At 37.0% G+C, this 21,712-nt stretch overlaps 1 protein-coding gene across 7 annotated transcripts in view; it reads left to right on the plus strand.

Annotated features, from left to right (window-relative positions):
* Positions 1 to 278: 278 nt before the first annotated feature.
* The window catches only part of LOC127418377 (protocadherin-11 X-linked-like), a 279,153-nt gene continuing 257,719 nt past the window's right edge, over positions 279 to 21,712 (plus strand). For 6 of the 7 annotated variants that reach the window (XM_051659002.1, XM_051659005.1, XM_051659004.1 and 3 more), the window contains exons 1-3: positions 279 to 993; positions 8,072 to 8,653; positions 17,871 to 20,357. In XM_051659002.1, the coding sequence (XP_051514962.1) occupies positions 8,114 to 8,653; positions 17,871 to 20,357 (3,027 nt within the window). In that variant the 5' untranslated portion in view covers positions 279 to 993; positions 8,072 to 8,113. Of the gene's footprint in view, positions 994 to 7,874; positions 7,913 to 8,071; positions 8,654 to 17,870; positions 20,358 to 21,712 lie in introns of all 7 variants that reach the window. The other variant, XM_051659003.1, reaches the window with a different exon arrangement.

The following is a 21,712-nucleotide window of genomic DNA, read 5'->3' on the forward strand; positions in this document are numbered from 1 at the left end:
GACAGTTTCACATTATTGTTTAGACAGAAAAATGATGTCTATAACCAAAGCGAACAGTGCCCCCTTTTCCTCGCAGGCGAGTAGCGGCAAGGGTGAGGTATTTTTCGATGGTGAATCTGAGCGGGGCTCTGACTCTAACAGCAGTGCAGCTTTAAGATGATGAAGGCTGTGAAATTAATCGAAGGCTCCTCCTTCCGCGATGATGTCAACCGGAGGTGGAGAGGTGGGCAGTACTAAGGGACTGAATTCATACAATGCAACAGAGATTGCCCGAGCTCTGCGTACAACTACAGCAAAACGCCTATCTCAGTCGGTGGGAGTGATGCTGTACCTATAGGCACACTTTCCACCTGCTCCGTTGCGGAACGTAAGCACTTACTGTCCATGACTATATATAATTTCTCAAAGTAGACATTTTGCTCTCTATCACTCTGCCAAACCAGGGGATGACATTAAAGAATGTGTCTGAGGATGTTTTCAATGATTAACAAGCTATTTCGCAGTTTTAATTAAATGCACTTGACGCACAGAGAGAGGGGGAAAACAACTTCACTAAAACAGTTAATGTGCATACAAGGAGAGTTCCCAGGGTTTCAAACGAAGACTGTTAGTGAATTGAAATAAGAAGTATTGCACATAGACAGACCCATTAAAAAAAAAAAAAAAATAAAAAATAAAATTTTTTGGAGCGCCACTGTCTCGAACTCTGCGCGTGGGGTTCAAGCAGCATTAAGCGCAAGACATCTGAAGAGGAATTACATCGTCTCTTCGAAAAGTCAACAAATGTTTTTCGCTGTTCGCGCTCGGACCGTGGTCTTTTCCTCGGACATGGAGCATTTTCTTTAGTTGGATACCGACTGGTCAGTACTGCGTTAAACTGTTTGATTCTCTGATTTTCTTAAATCTGCTTCATGGCACTTAATCTCCTCCAGCAGTGATGCCGCTACGTGACGGGAATTGAGAGTCCTTTCTATATTCACCGAGAAATCCGAGGTAAGACGCATCTTCTTTTATGATTATTTATGGGTTATTTTGTTTGTTTGTTTTTTTCTGCAAAGAAAAAAAACAGTAGAATTTTAATGTGCTCCCGTAACTTCATTACACCAAGCCGGTTATAGCCTAGCCTACTTACTTTAATGTCTTTATTAACAACATGAATTACGTTAAATATAGACTTGCAACCTCGCATGCACTGTTTGAAGAAAAATATGCGCAAAAGTCGAAGGGCCTTTTCGCGCAAAAGTCCTTGTTATTATCACCCATGAATATAACGGCTTTCGCACCTCAGGGAAATACATACATTACAATGTTTTTCAAATGAATTGTAATTTTATGTAACGCAAACTATAGAATTTTTAGCCTACAACCCGGCTTCGCTTTACTCCGCGCTCATACCGTTTAAATAAGCACAGTCTAGTTTGCCGGTTTCGATCATGACTTGGTTTTATTACACGAAATCTAAAGAAACAAACAACATGTGTTTGATTTTACGCAAAGCTAGGTAAATCGCTTTGCACGCTTTGTACTGAGAGAACGTGTAGGCTACTGCCAATACGTGAATCATAACTGCATAGCAACTGTTCGAAACCTGCATCACTTTAGGTTTAGGATAAGATCCAACAACTTCTGATGCGTTCTCTTCTCTTGGATGATTGTTGTTTTGTAATAATCTAGAAACGGAGTGAAATAGAGAATATAATCAATAGTATCTGCTAAGGCAATGACAACATCACAGGTTACACATGTTACTTCAAAATATACAGCAGTATCCAGCTCTAGAGAGAGAAGCACCTCAAATGAAGTCGGTGGATGCACGCAGCTTATCCAGGATGCGTCATTTTCTTAACCGGTGTGCCTGGCGAGGGAATTGAGCTGATAACAGAAACACTTTGTTTATACAACATTGATTCTTTCATTTACAAAACGTACCATGGTAACACTTGAATACCATAGTTACTACAGCTATTGTTACTACAATAAACCTGTGGTAACTTGATATTAGCCACGACTGTCATCAATATTTATAATAATAATAATAATAATAATAATAATAATGAGGTTTAAGTAAAAGAAAACACATTAAAATCACAGTGAGATTTCCAAAGCTTCTTGCACCCTTTGAAGGAGATCCCATAATTGTGTGTGTGTGTGTGTGTGTGTGTGTGTGTGTGTGTATAATATATATATATATATATATATATATATATATATATATATATATATATATATATATATATATTTATTTTATTTTTATTTTTATTTTTTTTTATTTTTTTTTTGCAGTAGGCCTAGAATTTATAACTACAATAGTTACGTTTTTTTTTTTTGGTGGAAACTATTGTTAGTATGGTAAATTTTTATTAGGGTAACTGCCACAATTCAGTCTTTCTTGTACAATGCGGAGCGTGGCCTAGTCCATTCTGCTCACTTTGTTCAAATTCTGTCACTAATTTAATAATCAGACGACCTTTGAAGAGAGGTATAATTGTCAAATCTGTTTAATTTCCAATCTAGATTTTTATTGGGAGAAAGTTTAAACAGTGTTTCATAGCTTTAAGGCAAAATGATGGTACTGTTTTTCATCTTCATATTCAGTAAGTCTCTGATGGTTGAGCAACAATTAGTTGAAGAGAAATTCAACAGGCCTTTCACTTGATCTTATTTTTTTTTTCACCTATTTTACCAGTTATCACAACTCTTCATGAAGTGTGGAAAGTAGTGAGCCCCAAGAGTGGATTCTGAATTAATGTTGTTAAAAAAGGTTTTTCAGCACATTAGGAAAAAATTGCCAGCTTTTCACTTGAAAACATGCCACTTTAATTTGCTGCTGCATGTAACATTTCGGTCAGTTTGTATTTTATTCATTCTATGCCGTTCTAAATATATTATTGCAGTAACACACAATGATCTTGACTGGTCACGGTGAAGTGGATTAAATCACTTAATTTACATCAAGCACTGCTGATGAAAGTGATGCCATCCAACATGAAAGTGTAAGATACATAAATTTTTTTAGAACTGGAATGTCACAAAATACTTATTGTTGCAATACTGTTGCCTGAGAAACAATAAGGCAACATAACTGGCAAAAGCTTTTTCAACAATTGATTATAGCCACATGGGGAAAGACTTTTAAGGTTTTAATGTACATTTCTATATTATTTTGTAAGCTACCGAGCCATCATCATTGGTGAGTAACAACACTTGTTTTGAGTGAAAACCAATGTCTCCGTAAGATAATAGCAGTTCTACAATTATCCTCGGCAAGGTAAAATAATAATAATAATAATAATAATAATAATAATAATAATAATAGGAATAAGTTCATATTCATAAATATTAATATGAAAAAAAAAAAAAAAAAAAACATGCAACTAAATAAATACTGAAATATAAAAAAAAAAATACTGGAATGCCAAATACTGAAACTGCGCTGCAGTACTGGTCAAGGTGGTTACACTTGACACAGTGACACAGTATAAAAAGTGGTGCTGCTTTATTTCATATTTTGAATAAGAGTTCGCCTTCTTACTGTGCAATCATTCTACTTGAAATATTTTAATTATTGATGACCTAACTATTTTGGTTTTCACACAGTAATTACCAATCCAGTGCCCTCTATTGGCAGTTTTATTTATTTATTTATCTTGCCCTGCTTGGCATTGTAATAAAAATTGTGCTTGACCAGCTACTTTAAATATTTAAATAATGAAGTAATTAACATAGATTTTATTATTTCAACTGTTTACAGTCTCTGCCAATGTGTGTTTTTTTTATTTTTATTTTTTGAATTATTATTATTATTTTTTAGTGTTTTGAATATGCACTTAAAAATATATGTAGATACTTTATATAAATACTTAACTATTATGTAACATGACAAAATAAGTCATAAATAGGACAAAATAGAGATTCAGGCCCTTGTCCATGATACATTTTACCATTTATATTTGTTATATTCCCTTGCACTTGTATGTCATTTTCACTTATAAATTATGGAAATAGTACATTTATCTTATTTAGAGTGGTAAGAAATAAAATGAAGGGTGCATCATAATCCAAGTACTATCCTTTATGGTTTTCTGTTCCTTGGACTTTAGATTTAGGGTCTCAGTGGCATGTTATGCACTTTGCAATGTTTGTCCATATAAAATCAGTTTAGGAGAATGATATATCAACAACTGACACGTTGCTCCACTGAAAGTGCCCACTATAAATTGCCTGATGTTGGTCTAAGGAATTAAATCAAACTTTTACTATGATTATTTATGGTTCAAATTAGCAGAAGAAAATATCTTGACCATGATTAATGGCGTACCATTTTATGTAAACAAAAGCACTCTCACTTCCCCCTATGCTGAAGTTAGTCGTAAGTTATTTTCTCTTCGAGCTGCATGACAAATTATTGATAAATGGCAGACATGACTATTTGGATGCATAATCTTTGCTGACATATGTACATAAATCGACTCCATCGCATTCACTACTGTTTATCAGTTTTGTTTGGCAACCTTTTTTGGGATGTTAATACCTCTCTATTGATCATTCAATTGATCATAAGTCCTTAGGATCAGTGTAGTCACTCTTAAAGCTAATGTACGTATTCACAAGGCTCTTAATATTCAGTACAATCCTAACTTTATGGTCTGTTGAGATATATTCAAGTGAAAAATCAACAGAACAATATGATAATGTTGCGGTATAAGAACAACAGCAGTACTAATAAAAATAGTAATATATTTAATAATAATCCAATACGTTTTTCATTACCATTCATTCATTGCCGCTCATTTAATGTTTGCAAGAGATTTATTCATGATACATAAAGGCTGAATAAATTATTAATGGCATATACTCTGTAGATGAGAAGGGTGACATCCTGACTACACAGGAAGGACAGCAGGTAAGCTGGCGAACAGCTGGCAGGGGGCCGATGGGTATCCATCTGCTGATGGCAGTAGGTGAAGGGCATATTCAAACAAGACATTGAAATGTCAAAGAATCACGCACACGCAGGGTTCCTTTAAACCATTAAAGAGAGAGATGCTTGACTTCTGATAATAAAGTTTTAAGTGACAAGCTTCAGGCAATTGTCCCAGTTTAACTTCCATAAGAGCTCTTAATCATTATTTGAAATATAATTTAGCTGTAATTACCGTTCTAATGAAATTTGATCATTTAATCTGATGGAACTTTATAGATTTTACACCTCAGCTGCATTCAGTCCCTGCTCATTCATACTGACAAAGATTCAGTTCCCACAAGATAAACTTGCAGTTGACATGTAAAATAATTTTCCTCCTTGACAGCTCAGCTCAAAATCAAAAACAGGCCTGTCCATCACATTGTCATGTAAAACGTTCTAAAGCCTGTGTGCTTTTCACTCCTGGCTCCAGAGCGAAGGATGGCTTTTGCATACTCCACGGACAGTAAACCATGGTCCGCTGCTTAGAATATATCACTTAAACCTAGTGCAAGCAGGGCGGAAGCCTCAGTTATACCCGCAATTATAGCGTTATTCCTGTTATACAGTTATATCTGAATCTGTCTATTCACTAAAAAAAGGTTTCGAAGATTGTGAAGGTTCAAACTCAAAACTTTTGCAAATCTATGTAGAGTGTAGTTTGAAAGAACCATTCCCTGGAGTCAAGGGTGGGGACAGAAGGGTGGCACGGGGTGGCAGTTGCCACCGTAAAAATGAGCTTTCCCACCCCACTTGCCACCCCAAGTCAGACCCTGCGCATCAGCTTAATCCGTTAGTGTCGCGCATGATCCATAACAACTTTATGGCACCACCAACACCCCCCCCCCCAATCAAACAAAACTTCCCCACAGAAGATACCGCAACTTACAGTCACAAACCCTGGGTAGCCGAGCTCCATTCAAAATGCCAGACCTCACTTGCTGTAGCTGGAGCTTATACGGTGCACATTGTTTCCTTTTATTTGGTTATAAAGGTTCATCAGAGTTCATTCTCACTGGGATGGTGCGGTTAGTTATTGTTGACAGTGAGCAGATTATCAAAACTGCCGTTGACATTGGAGATGCAACACAATATAGAGAATAAAAGAGAGTCACGCTTATTACTTGTTTAAAGGCCCATCCAAGTCACACTTAATGGAAGTTTTAGATATTTAGATGTAGATAATCTTTTCACCTTTTATTCAGTGCTCTGCAATGCACTCCTTAGTCAGTCAGTCCTCTTCATTATGCATTGTTGGATACAGCCTTGGACTCTTTCGAGCTTATCAGAGTACAGTAGGTGAATAGTAATTGCTTCTCTCTCACTGACTAAAACTGGTACAATCTTCAAAAGCAAAGCATATATATATATATATTCATTATTTTTCTTTTTCTTTCAAAGAACAACATAACTGTCTGTGAATGTGTGCAGATAAGAAGCTGGCCATTGATCACTGTCATGTAAATACTGTGAATGGTGCTCGTCTGCTCAACAATCCTTTAATAAGTCCCTACAGTCCAGCCTAAGACTGTTAACTGTGAAAAACAGAACATTCTCACACAGCAGAGACTCCGGCAAGCACTTTATGCACTTGCCAAACTGCAAAGAAATTGGGACCTTCAGCTTGGAATGTTTTTAAAGAAGCCCTCCTCTGTAATTAATTTTTGATATGTGAATCTCCAAGCTACATGATCATGTATCACTACTATGCTCTGCTTTGTTTTTTTAAACAAACATCCTCATGGAATGTACAAATTACACATTAATAGGTTGACTAATGGTGATTTATTGTTAAGAATATCTCCAGGATATCCTATTTCAAAAATATTTCGCAATGAGCTGTGATTTTTCTCTGTCCCTATAGCAACAAGCTAGCCTATATCTATTTAATTAATTTGCTATATATTTGATATCCCTGCTTTAAAAAAAATGTCTAAACTTAGGCAGAAGTTTTTTTGGACTCAAAAACTTTTGAACTGTGAACATGAACTCAGTTTGTATTTCTAGATAAGGACACTAGAGTGCTCCTAACATATTCAAACAGAAATAGCCCTGCATGGAGAACTCTGTAAACTAACAATACCCAGAGTCTGGAAGTGTTAGGTATCTCCCCCACCAGTTTTCAGTGACCTAGTTGAGTTGTTGGCACATGGTGAAAGCCTTTGCCCTCTGGCTACTTTTGTTTATTTAATGCCCTGACAGGATTTGAGTGGGCATCGAGCAAGCTGGCAACAAGCGCTGAAATGCTGATTCATAAATCATGTCTTGGTGCTTTTAATTATGGCTTTGTTCTATTCTTGTGAAGGATATTGACAATTGGTTAGGGCCGAACTTTAAATAATAAAACTTTTACTTGTACTAAAATTACATATTGGCTTCTCAAAATATCTACTTGCTGTGTGATTATTCTGACAAAATGCAGTGTATTATGTTTTACCAATGGAACAATAATTGTTCAAATCATCTGAAGAGTCTCTCTAATACAAATGTATGCTGTATTTGGTAGCATTTTAAAATTATTTTGTATTCTTTTGATTGATAAAGAGAACTGGACTTGTGCCCTTTCTTTTTCCATTATGTAAAAAAATAAATAATAAAAAAATAATAATAATGAAAACAAAATGTTTATGTATTGAACAGCCTAAAGAGTTGAGAATCATTTTTATTACTTTGTTGAAGGGATAGTTCACCCAATTTATTATTATTTTTCTTTGAAAAAATGAAAAAGAATTCTGTCATCATTTACTCACCCTCATGTTGTTGCAAAGTCACATGATTATCTTTCTTCCGAGGAACACAAAAGGAATTCGGTCTCAGTTACCTTTCACTTTAATTATATAGGGAAAAAAGTTGGAAGTGAATGGTGACTGAGACTAACATGCTGCCTAATGTCTCATTTTGTGTTCCACAGAACACATAAAGTAATATGAGTTTGAAGAAACAACGAGGGTAAGTAAATTACAACTGAATTTCTTTTTTGGTTGATTTATCCCTTTAAGTTGCTAAAGGTTTAAAGAACCAAATGAGATGGGGTAACAAGCTATTTGTAGCTAAATTAAAGTGAAGATAATCCTCTTTCTCAATTTCCATCCTATCTTCTTGTACCAGACCTTGCAGATCTTTGAAGAGAGTGCATCACCTACTCTGAGTATGGACTTGGCAAGTGAGGCCCATGTTCTGGTGGTTTTACTCACCTATCTATTCTTGATGTGCCGGGCTCAAGAGAAGGACTATACAGTAAAAGAGGAGCAGCCGGAGAATGTACGCATCGGAAACCTGCGCAAAGACATCAACTTAAACCTCGATCCAGACATTAAACTGTCTTCTGCGCTGCAGTTTAAACCTGTCTACAAGACAGGTGATGTGCCTTTGGTGAAGGTAGAAGCGAGCACGGGAGAGATTTTCACCACAGCCAACCGCATTGACCGTGAGAAGCTCTGTTCTGGAGTCTTCAACGAGAAGCGTTGTTATTTTGAAATTGAGGTCGCCGTGCTTCCTGACGAGATTTTCCGACTGGTCAAGATCCGGTTCCTTATCGAAGACATCAATGACAATGCCCCGCTGTTCCAATCTACAGTCATCAACATCTCTATTCCCGAAAACACAGCCATCAACAGCCGCTACCCCGTCCCCTCTGCATTTGACCCTGATATAGGAATCAACGGGATTCAGCACTATGAGCTTGTCAAGGTGAGTTCAGCACTCAGCTTTTGATTTATGATGGACATTGCCATTTAATGGGTCCTTAATGTCTAGAATAAAAATAGAAAAATAAGCCATAAAAAAGGTTTTTGTCTCAAGGTTTTAAACACAATTTTCTCTGTTTTGTTTAATGTTAAAGTTGTTAATTGCTCCAAGATGGATATGAACAATTTGCAGAATAGGACTTTCTTCAACTAATTTATGTCTTCTGAGAAACTAGCATAATATCCTCAGTGGCTTAATATAGTTTGCCTAAACTGTAAAGTAGGATAATGGTATTCACTGCATCAAATTATATACAGTGGCTAACATGTTGCATCTGAATTTCATTTAGCATATTTTACTCTATATTTGTCGTACATTTATATCACAGGGTCCATAACCACACAGAATTTGTACGTATACTCACTGTCTGGGCTGTCAGTCGCAAAATAGAAGATTTCAATGTAACACAGTTCAATGAATGAACAAGTATTCCCTAGAAATGTTGCCCTGTATTTTAATTAAAACCCAAATACAGTGTGAAATTCCAGTACAGTGAGAAACAAAGAACCCACGACTGTCATTAAAGTGTGAAAGAGTAATTTGTACCTTTTCTTTTGAGAATTAGTGGAATCCTTGCTTTCCATGTCTGATTAAGTTACCAATTTGCATTTTTAAAGAGCCGCTCTCTGCCAAGGCTTCTTTGCTACAGCGCTCTCAATTGCTTGTGCTTGGAAAATGACCAGTGCAGTGCCACTTAAAATTACAATGACTATGTTCAGCCTCCTTTCAGAAGATTTAATGTATTCTTCATCTGCAAGTGTTGTGTTTTTCTCTTTTTTTTCTTCTGAATCTTACATGTGAGTTTGCTAGGGGCAGATTGAAGAAAACAGAAATGGAAAGAGAGGATATATTTCATCCTCTAAGGTTGTCAAAAGCATCCCACAAGTAGCGTTTGGCTGTGAATCCACCTCTTGGACTGTGTTTGCATGATCCTAGAAGGGTGCAAATATCTGAAGCTCCCACACATTAATGATTTAGACAAGCTCACTCTCAGTGTTGAGCTACACGATTAACATTGTGGGACTCAGCTTCTCCACACATAGTAAGAGACTCGGCTCTGAAAGAGCTCTGATAGCAATCCCTCTTCTGCTCTTTACTCATTCGAGTCATGTCCCCTAAGGAGGAAGCCCTCGCTTATGACACAGAGGGCCCTTATTGCCTACTCTGGTTTTAATTGTGGTGCCATATTAATTGTTCCATCAGCATTAGTGTTGCCATGTCACCTGGAACGATGCACAGAAGCACCCCTGGACACTATCAAGGTCAGCCTACAGAAAGTAATACCATGCATGGCTGGAGGAGTGCTTTCCATTAGAAGAGATTTTATCACTTAAAGAGAACCTCTTTACAAGTCCTATCTGGAGGCATGTGGATCAGATCAGGATCAAGGGATGAGGATATTGACTTTTCTGTTGTGGGTTCCACCCAACTCATTGTTATTTTTACCCTACCATTTAAGCATTCTAGCCTCAAATTAAGAAACCAGTTATTCTCTTTAGAAGCCTTTTTAAAAAAACGTAATCACCTTGGGACCTTCCTTATTGTTATTTTATATCGGTGGTACAGTTGAAACGTAAGAAAAGATCTTTCAAAAGCACTTTCGTTTCAGCAAAGTCTCCATTGGATTATTTATTTTGGGAGTCAAGGTCAGCACTAAAGTTGTTATCATTTCGTTTGAATAATTAATGACTATTTTTGGGTTTCATCTGTGTCTGATACTGATTTGATATGGAAGAGAAACTAGCTCGGCTTTAATTATTTAGCTAAAAATTTTGTTTTATTTTTTAAGCTCTTACTTCTCAGTTATTTCAGTTCGAGACAATGAGAAGAGCCAGTCGAATAATGCATTAATTATCAAGGACTGACAAGTAACATGTCATGAGAAGCTCCTATGAATTGCGCACCAAAAAGGCTTACATTTGATTTTAGAGAAAGATAGCATCCTCTTTGCAAACATTGTTACCAATGTGCTGCTGGGCTCTGCCACTTTTAGTCCAGAAAAGGTTTGTTTCCCAGGAAACACTTGTATGAAATAAAGATCATATAATGATTACAATTAACTTGAGAGCAAGCTATCAAAGGCAATGGATACTCATTAAAACCAAATATTTAGCATTTTTTACACTCATGAGAACCAGTCTGCGTAAATGTACTGTATAAAGTGCATCAACCTTGTGGTTGAGTGGCAATGGCAAACTGATTTAAATTAGTGTTCTGGACAATAGTGGACGCTTGTGAAGGAGGGGAACGTTCTAATCATATTGCTTACAAGCCTTTGGCTTCAGGTTTCATTTGTGGCTAATTTTTGGCTCATCCTTCAGCCAGAGTTGGACCAAAGAGACAGCTCTTGGTCTCAGGCAAAAACCTGATTACAATCGGTGGCAAAATGTTCAGACAATTCCAACTCCAATACAATGGTACAAGGATCTGAAATATTCTGCAGAGATTCTCAGTTGTTGATGCTAAGTTCTGCATTTTGAGTCATCTCTGTAGAAGGTCAACTCATTGATTCGTACAGAAGATGCTTCAACCAGTCTGTAAAGCTGAAAAACTCGGGTTGCACTATGCAAACTGAAGACAGCTGATACAAATTCTACTGCCAAAATACTGCTCTCTTTGGGTTATTTATAACCGACAATCATTTTTGCATATCTTTTTTGATTGCACCCTAGACAATTGGGTTCGGGTTAAATAAAGCTTGTCAGTCTGTGACTCATTACAAAGTGATTCACCTTATGTGTCTCTCAAAAGGCTCTGTGGGTCAGCTGGTATGAAGATTCTAATGCACAATGTGTATTAATTTCAGACATGTGAATGTGCACATTCAAAGAGCTTTTTCCTCCGCTTAACTGACCTTGGAAGTTCTTTTCCAAGACTTTGCATTTTAAAAATACAAAGTTTTACAGGCTGGTCTCATGTAATTTACGTGAGCATTGCAAAGCTTTTGCAAAACCGAAATTACATGCTTCATTACATGTTTGGCTGCAATTTTCAAGTGAAAGGTCCAGCGGGGGGTTCCAAAACCGAGTGAAATGAGGTTGTTATCAGACAAGGTTTTTAAGATGAATTTTAGATGGAGGTTTTAATAAGTTAAATGTACCTCCCTAACCTAAAACTTTAATAGTGTCTATTACTAAAAAAATATGTATGTAAGGAATTAATTAAATTCATAAAATTAATTTAATTAAAATAAGAATTCAAAATTATCTATGTGCAGGCCTCTTTTGCTGAGTGTAGGATGTAGGGGAATAAGGACTTGACATCTCAGCCTGCTAGAGGTACTTCACCATATTTGTTCCAACCTACAAATAGACAATGGCTGTGTCCGAAATCGTTCACTCATTCACTATATCCTATATAGTGAATGGCAGCAAATGAGTGAACTATTATTCTAAAATGTGAAAAATTATAATAAAGAATGAGTAAGTGTTTCAAAACTTTTGACCAGTAGTGTATGTTAATATAAAGAGTAAACAAATGTTATCAAATGTACATTATTGTATTCATTTGCTATACTTTAGTATCTTTAAACTCCAATACAAGCTTGGTAGCTTTTCTGGGCACATAGCGTCCTCATCCGACCATAAACAGCACCAAAGTTATCATAACCTACATGTTATAACCGAATATTTAAATCATCCACTGAATTATCATTTACACTGTGTGCAGTCTCCTGAGATAAAATAATATTACCTCATCACCTTATTTAGTAAATAAGAGTTCTTCAGTTTAATGGAAAACTCTGTATAAAAATATAAATAAAGAATACATTTTAAAATGTATCTATGTTTTGCATCTCTATATTTTATTGTTTTATTTTAATCAAGTAATGATTTGTCAAAAAGTAATTTACTACATTCAGCATGAAATGAAACATTGCAGGAGTGAAGGAAGCATTAAAGTGGCATCTCTCTCTCTCTTGCCCGCTCGCTCACTCGTGCTCTTTTTCTCCTGCACGCGCTCCCTCTCCCAGCTTGTACGTCTTACCCAAGGTGGATTATGTGCAATTAACCATCGTTAGAGTGCACTGTGGGTAAATATGAGTGAACAAAAGTAGGGAACGAGTGGCATGACGAGTGGCATGATGCTTTTGGAGAGCGTGAAGCCATGACACCCGTGACACGAGTGTATTGAGTAATGTTCATTATGAGACCAGGTTGAAGTTTTAGCATTGATAACAGCAATGACATATAATAAAGGAGCAAATGTTATTTTAAAATGATTTATCAATTATTTAGGTAAATCATTACTTTTAACACTAATAATGCTTAAAATGATATATACAATGAAATATATATTTATAAATGAACATTAGCATATAACTTAGGGGTGTAATGATCCATCGATCTGGATCGATGCTTCGATCAATTAACCAACGATGCGATGTCATCGATACAATGCGTAAAGATCGATGAATATTTTTTTAAGATCCACCTTTATTTTTAATGCTCTAATGCAAGCCATGTCCGTACTCATTTCAATCATGTGATGCAGCAACCTTATGATATCCATCTCTCTTTATAAGTGCTAAATATGCTTCTTATGTGGGACACGGATGTGCGTGGAGTGATTGAAGTGATTGAAGTTGTGCTCTGCTCTATCTGTGTGCGCGCGTGCCAACAGGGCTGCGAGCTTTGGTGACAGGATAGTGCGGAGCAGCTCACATGAGTGATTAAATCGGGCTTCCCTCAATATCGGCGCATGTGACCCATTTGAATTCTGCATGAGAATTTTCGCTTTTAAAGCACTTTGGTGCTATTCAACCATGTCAAACGGCTAAAAAGCCCCGATATTCTGAACAGCGCTGATGAGGGAAAATGCCTGCCCTGCTGCATCAACACCAATTACAAGACATTTCACATCTTCACATCAACACCCTTACTAACATTAATTACAGTAAACTCTAACAGATTTCTTCCATACGACCGTGAAAGTTGTAGCTAAGAAAAAGCAGGGATAGCGCATACTCTGCTGTCATGGGTATTTTGGATTGAAAGACTTGCTTTACTGTTGTAGAAATGACAAATTATCACTGTAGTGTTTACCTCATTCCACAAGGCAATGAGCTATCAAACAATTGATGATCACTTGTATGTGATTGTATGACTATTTTTGTGTATTAACTGAAGAACCTTATTTTGTTGTGGATGTCCCAATGTGGATGCTGGATTTGCACTTTTCAGAGAGCTCAATAAAATATTAAAATTATATTTTGGTTGCATTTTTGACATAATAAATGTAATTGATTGTGCAAAATAGGCACGTAATATCATAATATCGATCGCAGGCCCGAATCAAATTGAATCGAAATCGTATCGTGGCAGACTTTGAGGTATCGGCAAACACTGGATTGCTGGCTCAGAGAATCGATAAAAGATCGTATCATGATGACACTGCCGGTTTACACTCTTAATATAACTGTAAATACCATAGGAATGAAATAACAGATGATTTTTCATGCACCTTCAAATGTTTGGGAAAAGAATTATATATTTTTTCTTATATATTGAAATAATTTCCATTACTGAAAATCAAGGAACATGTTTGTCAACATATTTTGAGAAAGACAACTTGTTAAAAACTGCCTTATAGTCACCATGCATTTGTTTACAGTTATAACAGATGAACTGTAATCCACACTTATCAGGACCATAAAAGGATGCTGGATCAGCTTTTCACAGATTTCCATGTTTATTCTCTTGTAAACATGCAATGTTTACAACAGTCTTTTTTGTTGTTGTTGTTTTAATCATATAAGGAAAGAGAGCTGTTTTGCAGATGCTAATGCATCCAAAATAGTAGAGGTCGACCGATATATCGGATTTACTGATTAATCAGGGCCGATAGTTGCATTTTTTTAAATTATCGGCCATCAGAAAAAAAAAAAGAAAAAAAAAATCAATTCCTGGTTTCATTTTTCCGTGGCCAGCACTGGAGGGTTGTACAGTCTGAACTCCTTGGTTCAACAATATAATGGCACCCTCTAGAGGTTAAATAAAAACAATCACTGACTCCGTGTGGAGTTTGTTGTGCAATGAGACTAAGCTATTTATAGAGACGGGCGCTTCAAACACGGGTTTAAAACATCGACAGAGAAAAGAGGTATGTATAGAAAGCACGTTATTATTATTGTCATGGTACAATAAATCAGTCACTTCAGACAACCAAAGGTGGTTTGATAATTAATTTGTTTATAACTAATCACTGCACTGGAGAATTGCATTGCCAACATGGTCGGTTAGAACAATGTTAAGTCAAGGATGGAAACTGCTTACCTTTCCTCTTAATACACTGTTTTGAATAATAATAATAATAAAAAAAAGTAACATGAATTCGTGCAGATCCATTTTTTTCGGGGTTGAGGGGCGTCCAGTTTGTTCCAGTCAGATTATAAACATGACTGCTTCGAAGAGGTTTTGTTTCTAAGTTAATTTATACATTAATTATTAGTAGTAAATCAATAATTAATGCCAACCTTATATGAATATGATGCCTGAGTTTTTGTTTTTGCTCGGCCATGCGTTTGCTTCAGAAGGCCAAATACGAGCATGGCTCATTGTGTGAATGCACGTGCACAGGAACAGTTTGATAGTTTTCCATTTTATAGGTTTTTGACTGTAAATTTTCCCAAAGATTTCTCTGTTCTGACAAAATGAACTTCCAGCTGACCAAACTTCCTAATTTTATGACGTAGTTATGTACAAAAAACTTAAGAGCATGAAATATCCGTCTGAAATACATTTTGATGAGAGGGCACATTGATATACTGTATAATACAATGTGTTCATGTGAGCACACATGTACTAAGACAATGCCATTATAAAATTACCTTTAAAAAGACAAGACTTCAATTGATTTTATTCTATCCCTTTCTCTCTCTCCATTTCTTGTAGTCATTTATGGATTTAATATGACAATAAAATAATATTATAAATATTGTCAGTAGTGATGAAGCATATAGTCTCTATTTGGCTTTGTAAGGCAGTGTTTTATGTTACTGCTGAACATTTGACCTGCAAAATTTCAATGAATATTTTCATTAATTTCAGATGGCAAAGGCTTTGAAGAAGGTACCAGTGTGGGAGACATTTATTTAAGTATTGCCATGGAAAGTAATACTTTCTAAAGTTCAGCACTATTTTAAACTGAGTGGAAAGTTTTAATTCATAAATTTTAAAAACTATCGGCCAATTAATCGGCGATGGGTCTGTTTTCCCACCTTATTTATTGGTATTGGCAAAACCCACTATCGGTCGACCTCTACAAAATAGTAACACATTTTCCTTTAAAACCTTACAAAATGCTGTACTAGAAAGAGTTTATATCCCAACAAGTTTATATAGTACTTAGAGTAGACAACAGACGGTCTAAGCACACAGTGTGCCAAGAATCACCAAATGACGATATGTTACGTGATTTTAGCTCATACAAAGCATACTTTGTTAACCCAACATATGTAAGTTGCCTTTTGCCATTACAGTTGCTATGTGGCTATACACACAATGTGCCAATAAATGGTGGCCAGACTAAATAACTCAAGTTTACCCTTAGCATGGAGAATGCATATATCGTAATCGCATTTGAAATATGTGCCTAGATAGAGTAATCTATCCCAGATATATGTGCAGCAGGATGCTTATCTCTTAAGGAAGTTGCATTCTTGTTCTAGCATGAAAATGTTTTTGACTGAAAGAGCTTCAAAGAGCCTCTTTGTTTCACAAATGCTCTTGACTCTCATTCAGGCATGGAGCTCTCTTTCACTGTCTCCTTCTCTTGCCACCCTCAGAAATATAGAATATGTGCAAGGTTGAACATTATCATGTAGCTTGATATGTAATCATAAATATTAAGGTTAGTTTCTGTAGGAAGGCAATTACTTTAAACAGTCAAAGTTGGTCTCTCGTGGGGATTACTTATGCATTTGTTTTCATTTTTTCCTCAGGTGTTGCTGTTGCCTAGATTTGGCTCCTTGCTGGGAGAAAATCTTTTTTATTGTTCAGTTTTTTTTTTGGCATTCTTTTAATCTGTGGAGGTCTTGCACTATATTTAAAATGGAAGCTTATATATTTGGCTCCCTTTTCAGCTGTATTTTTTTTTTCTCATAAATGAAGTTACTGTCTTTCATGCACTAAATCCGAGTCTTGCTAGTCAGGTAAAACAAGTTTGTGTGTTGCAATTTGTTTAATTATTGCACTGCTATGAGATGCAGTAGGTTGGCCTTGTTACCTTTATTGGTTGGTGAGTTTCTACATTAAATATTTTGAATGCCAAATCTAAAATGTTCAGTCAAAATGGCAATTGATTTTTAAATTTGTAAGGAAATAAAGCAAAAAAAAAAAAAAAAAAAATGTAAGGTAAGCTTGCTTAATGAAGGAGTGAGCAAAGGTCAGAAAGAGAGAGAGAGAAAAAATGTTAGTATGCCATGAGGGTCAATACTAGGCTCGCTGTAATAGTTCAAACAGGAATATGTGCATTGATTTATGCTCACCCAAGCAAATATGGAACGGCACATAGTAATTTCCTCTCCCCCAAACAATTTTTGATTGCTTACCACATCTTAGACTTCTTTACTTTGGAGAGGGAAACAGCTCAGTGCATTGCATATTGCATATATTTTAGCTTTCAGGTGCTCTATGGGACTATTTACTGTGTGAAGACCCAATGTTTGCATAAGTCTTTACTTTATAAGATCATATCCCCCAGACAAGCTTTTCAAGTAAATATTTTTAAGACCTTATGCCTTCCTTTATTGGATTAAAGAACTTTAACCCCACAGTTTAATGCTGGAGCTAGAGCAAACATCTGTGTAAATCCAAAATAAACTACTGGCTAAAACACATTTGGGTTTTTACAGCATGATATGATATTAGTTAATGGTGACATTGTCATAACAAACATTCTCAAATATATTAGATCAATAATGATAATAATGATAATATATATATATATATATATATATATATATATATATATATATATATATATATATATAATAGTAGTAATATTAAAAATAATAATAATAAAATAGAAGAAAAATTCAACTAGCACAATTATTAACTGCATATGTCCTCTTACTAAGATTTAGCTAAACACTTTAATCTTGTACTTTTTTAATTTTAAAGATGTACTGTTCTAGATCGAATCTACTTTTATTTTTCAGAGTGTAAGCGAATTCGGCCTGGACATCATCGAGACCCCAGAGGGAGACAAATGGCCCCAACTCATAGTCCAGCAGAGCCTCGATCGGGAGACGAAGGACACCTTTGTGATGAAAATTAAAGTCGAGGATGGTGGCACCCCTCCAAAGTCCAGCACAGCCATTCTGCAGGTGACTGTGTCAGATGTCAATGACAATCGACCAGTGTTCAAGGACAGCGAAGTGGAGGTGAATGTTCCTGAGAATGCCCCAATGGGAACATCTGTCACACACCTTCATGCCACAGATGCTGATCTGGGATCCAATGCTCAGATTCAATTCTCCTTCAGCAACCAAATCTCCCCTGCCACCAAACGACATTTCACTATTGACAGCACAACCGGACTGATTACTGTCAAGCAGCCGCTGGACAGGGAAGTCAACCCAGTCCACAAGCTTATAGTGCTGGCCAGTGATGGAAGCTCAACCCCTTCAAGGGCTACAGTGATAGTCAATGTAACAGACATTAACGACAATGTCCCCTCTATAGATACTCGTTACATAATGAATCTCGTTAATGGCACTGTGCTGCTGTCTGAAAATGCCCCTCTAAACACAAAAATTGCCCTGATTACTGTGACGGACAGAGATGCTGATCTGAATGGTAAAGTGACTTGCTACACTGATCATGATGTACCTTTCAGGCTCAAGCCTGTCTTCAACGACCAGTTTCTGTTAGAAACGGCAGCACCCTTAGATTATGAGATGACTCGTGAGTACGCAATTAGGATAGTTGCATCTGATTCAGGGAAACCTCCTTTGAACACTTCTGCAATGGTTCTCATTAAAATTAAGGATGAGAATGATAATGTCCCAGTTTTCCCTCAGACAGAAATCCAGCTGTCCATTCCGGAAAACAATGACCCTGGCACGCAGTTGATAAAAATCAGTGCCACTGATGCAGACAGTGGTTCTAATGCCCTTATTATTTATAGTCTTGGCCCAGATGCTCCTGATGGCTTTAAAGTAGATCCGCGGTCTGGGATCCTTTCTGTTGTAAAAAGGTTGGATAGAGAGAAACAGGAGAAGTATTCATTCACAGTCATTGCCAGGGATAATGGTTCAACCTCTCTTCAGAACAATGTAACTGTGAAGCTAATTGTCCAAGACCAAAATGACAACAGCCCAGCTTTTACCCATTCTGAGTACAACTTCTATGTGCCTGAAAACCTGCCTTTGTATGGAACAGTGGGTTTGATCACTGTCACGGATGCAGATGCTGGTGACAATGCGGTCGTGACTCTCTCAATCATAAATGGGAAGGACAATTTCATCATCGACCCCAAAACTGGGGTGATCAAACCAAACATAACATTTGACAGGGAGCGACAAAGCTCCTACACTTTTGTTGTCAAGGCTGTGGATGCAGGTCAAATGCAAACCACCTCATATGCCAAGGTCACCATAAATGTTGTTGATGTAAACGACAATCGGCCTGTGTTTGTCATTCCCTCCTCTAACTATTCTTATGATCTAGTTCCTTCGGCCACCAGTCCTGGGTCAGTGGTGACGAGAGTGTTTGCCATTGACAATGACACTGGCATGAATGCTGAGCTGCAGTATTGTATTATCGGAGGGTCACAAAGAGGATTGTTTGCTATTGACAAAACAACAGGAAATATCACTCTACAGGAGAAGATTGTAGCAGCAGACCAAGGTCTTCATAGGCTGGTGGTAAAGGTCAAAGACTTAGGACAGCCTGAGTCTTTGCATGCAATCACCCTTGTTTATTTGTTTGTCAATGATACCGTCTCTAACGCCACATTCATTCAAGAGCTACTACGCAAGAGCTTGGAGACTCCTTTGGACCGAAATGTTGGGGACAACAATGTGACACCTCAATCCAATGGCTATGTAATTGTTGTTATTGCCATAATTGCTGGGACTATGACTGTTATCTTGGTAATTTTTGTGACCGCTTTGGTACGCTGTCGACAGACACCAAGACACAAAGTTGTTCAGAAGAGCAAACAGAGTGGCGAGTGGGTATCACCCAACCAGGAGGGCCGGCAGATTAAAAAGAAAAAGAAGAAGAAGAAGAGATCTCCAAAGAGTTTGCTGTTGAATTTTGTAACCATTGAGGAACACAAGTCTGATGACCCTACCCATGAGCACATCAATGGCACCTTAGATCTTCCTGTTGAACATGAGGAGCAGACAATGGGAAAGTACAACTGGGCTACCACACCGACTACCTTTAAACCTGATAGCCCTGATTTAGCCAAGCACTACAAATCAGCTTCCCCTCAGCCAACATTCCAGATCAAACCAGAGACTCCTGTGGCTCCCAAGAAGCATCATGTCATTCAGGAACTCCCACTGGACAACACATTCGTGGTGGGCTGTGACTCACTCTCCAAATGTTCCTCCAGCAGCTCCGACCCCTACAGCGTTTCAGAATGCAGCTGTCAAGGGGGCTTTAAGGCATCTAGACAAATCCACACCAGACAGGTAATTCACAACTTCCTTTCTTAACCGAATCGATGCTCCAACTCCCATTTCTCCCGTCCTTCTTTTAGAAAGATGTGGAATGGAGGGTGGTAGCCGCATGTGCTAAGTTTTAATCACACAAAGGCTCAAACATGACAAAGTTCATTATGCAGATGAATAAGATGAAACTTTTAAAAAAAATTGGATGTTGTTGGTCTTTTGGATGTGTACTCATTTTAGGAAAATTTTCTAATAATTATTAATTAATTAATATCAAATAACTGAAGGCACATTGTACACTTGAGGGAAACAGTGGCAGTTAAAGTAGTGTGAGATGTTAGATAGCTTTGAATATGGTGTATGTTTTTTTTGTTTTGTTTTGTTTTTTTCTCAATGAGACATTCAATTCTAAAAATAATTATTAGGCACACAAATTAATTGTGAGAAAAACAAAAACAAAACAAAAGTGCTAGCTCACAGCACTGAGATTACAGCAATGTTTGCTCTCGATTGACACGCCAAAACCATGCATGCTTGACAGAAAACCAAACAAGATAGACAGCGTTGCATTCCACAGGCACAACTGAGCAGATGCACACTGCTGAAAATGATTGTTTCCCATATAAATGCTTGATAGAACTCATTAGAGCTAAGACTTGTAACATAGTTGGGAAAAGGCTGATTATTTTTAAACAGAATTCATAACTCTGTCCAAAAGAAACATTATAAGTTGTCTCTGAGGAAAATTGCTGGTATTAATGAGAAAAAGGTTCATTTGAATACTAGTATTCTAGTCTATTGCTCCAGAGGAGATGTGCCAAATGCAAAGTAGCTAACAAATAAAAGCAGGTGAGGGACATAAATGTAAATTGGGGTGGAGAGAGGTGGCCTTACTGCAGTGACAGGTCTTTTTTTGCAGAGTGGAAGAATGAGCTGTGCGATTGTAGGTCAGGAAGATCAAGGTGAAGGTAGAGCTGTGGGAATGAGAGACTTAAATAGAAGCATATTCACAAATAGATTGAAACACCATTAAATTTATACCTATCAACTGCATGCTTTTTAATGACCAGACAAGGAGTCTGCAGCGTAGCTATTTTCATGGGCAGGTTAGAAAGCACAGGACAGGGGTCAGGGCTATAAGTTCTTTGTTGGCATGACTCCAGAGGCTCAGATTCAAACAAGACTATCTACAAGACTAGGCATGTAGATGCTGATAGGATATGTTTAGCATTCATTGACAGTTGTTTTTTTTTTTTTGTTTTTTTTGCATCTGTAATATCATGTCATCCTCTCTGAGCTCCTGTCCTTATTGGAGAAAATCCTACTCTGCATATTTCTTACAAATTACAGTATATCCACTCAGATACATTGTGTGC

The sequence above is a fragment of the Myxocyprinus asiaticus genome, chromosome 27, assembly GCF_019703515.2.
Source record: "Myxocyprinus asiaticus isolate MX2 ecotype Aquarium Trade chromosome 27, UBuf_Myxa_2, whole genome shotgun sequence".
Lineage (NCBI taxonomy): Eukaryota > Metazoa > Chordata > Actinopteri > Cypriniformes > Catostomidae > Myxocyprinus > Myxocyprinus asiaticus.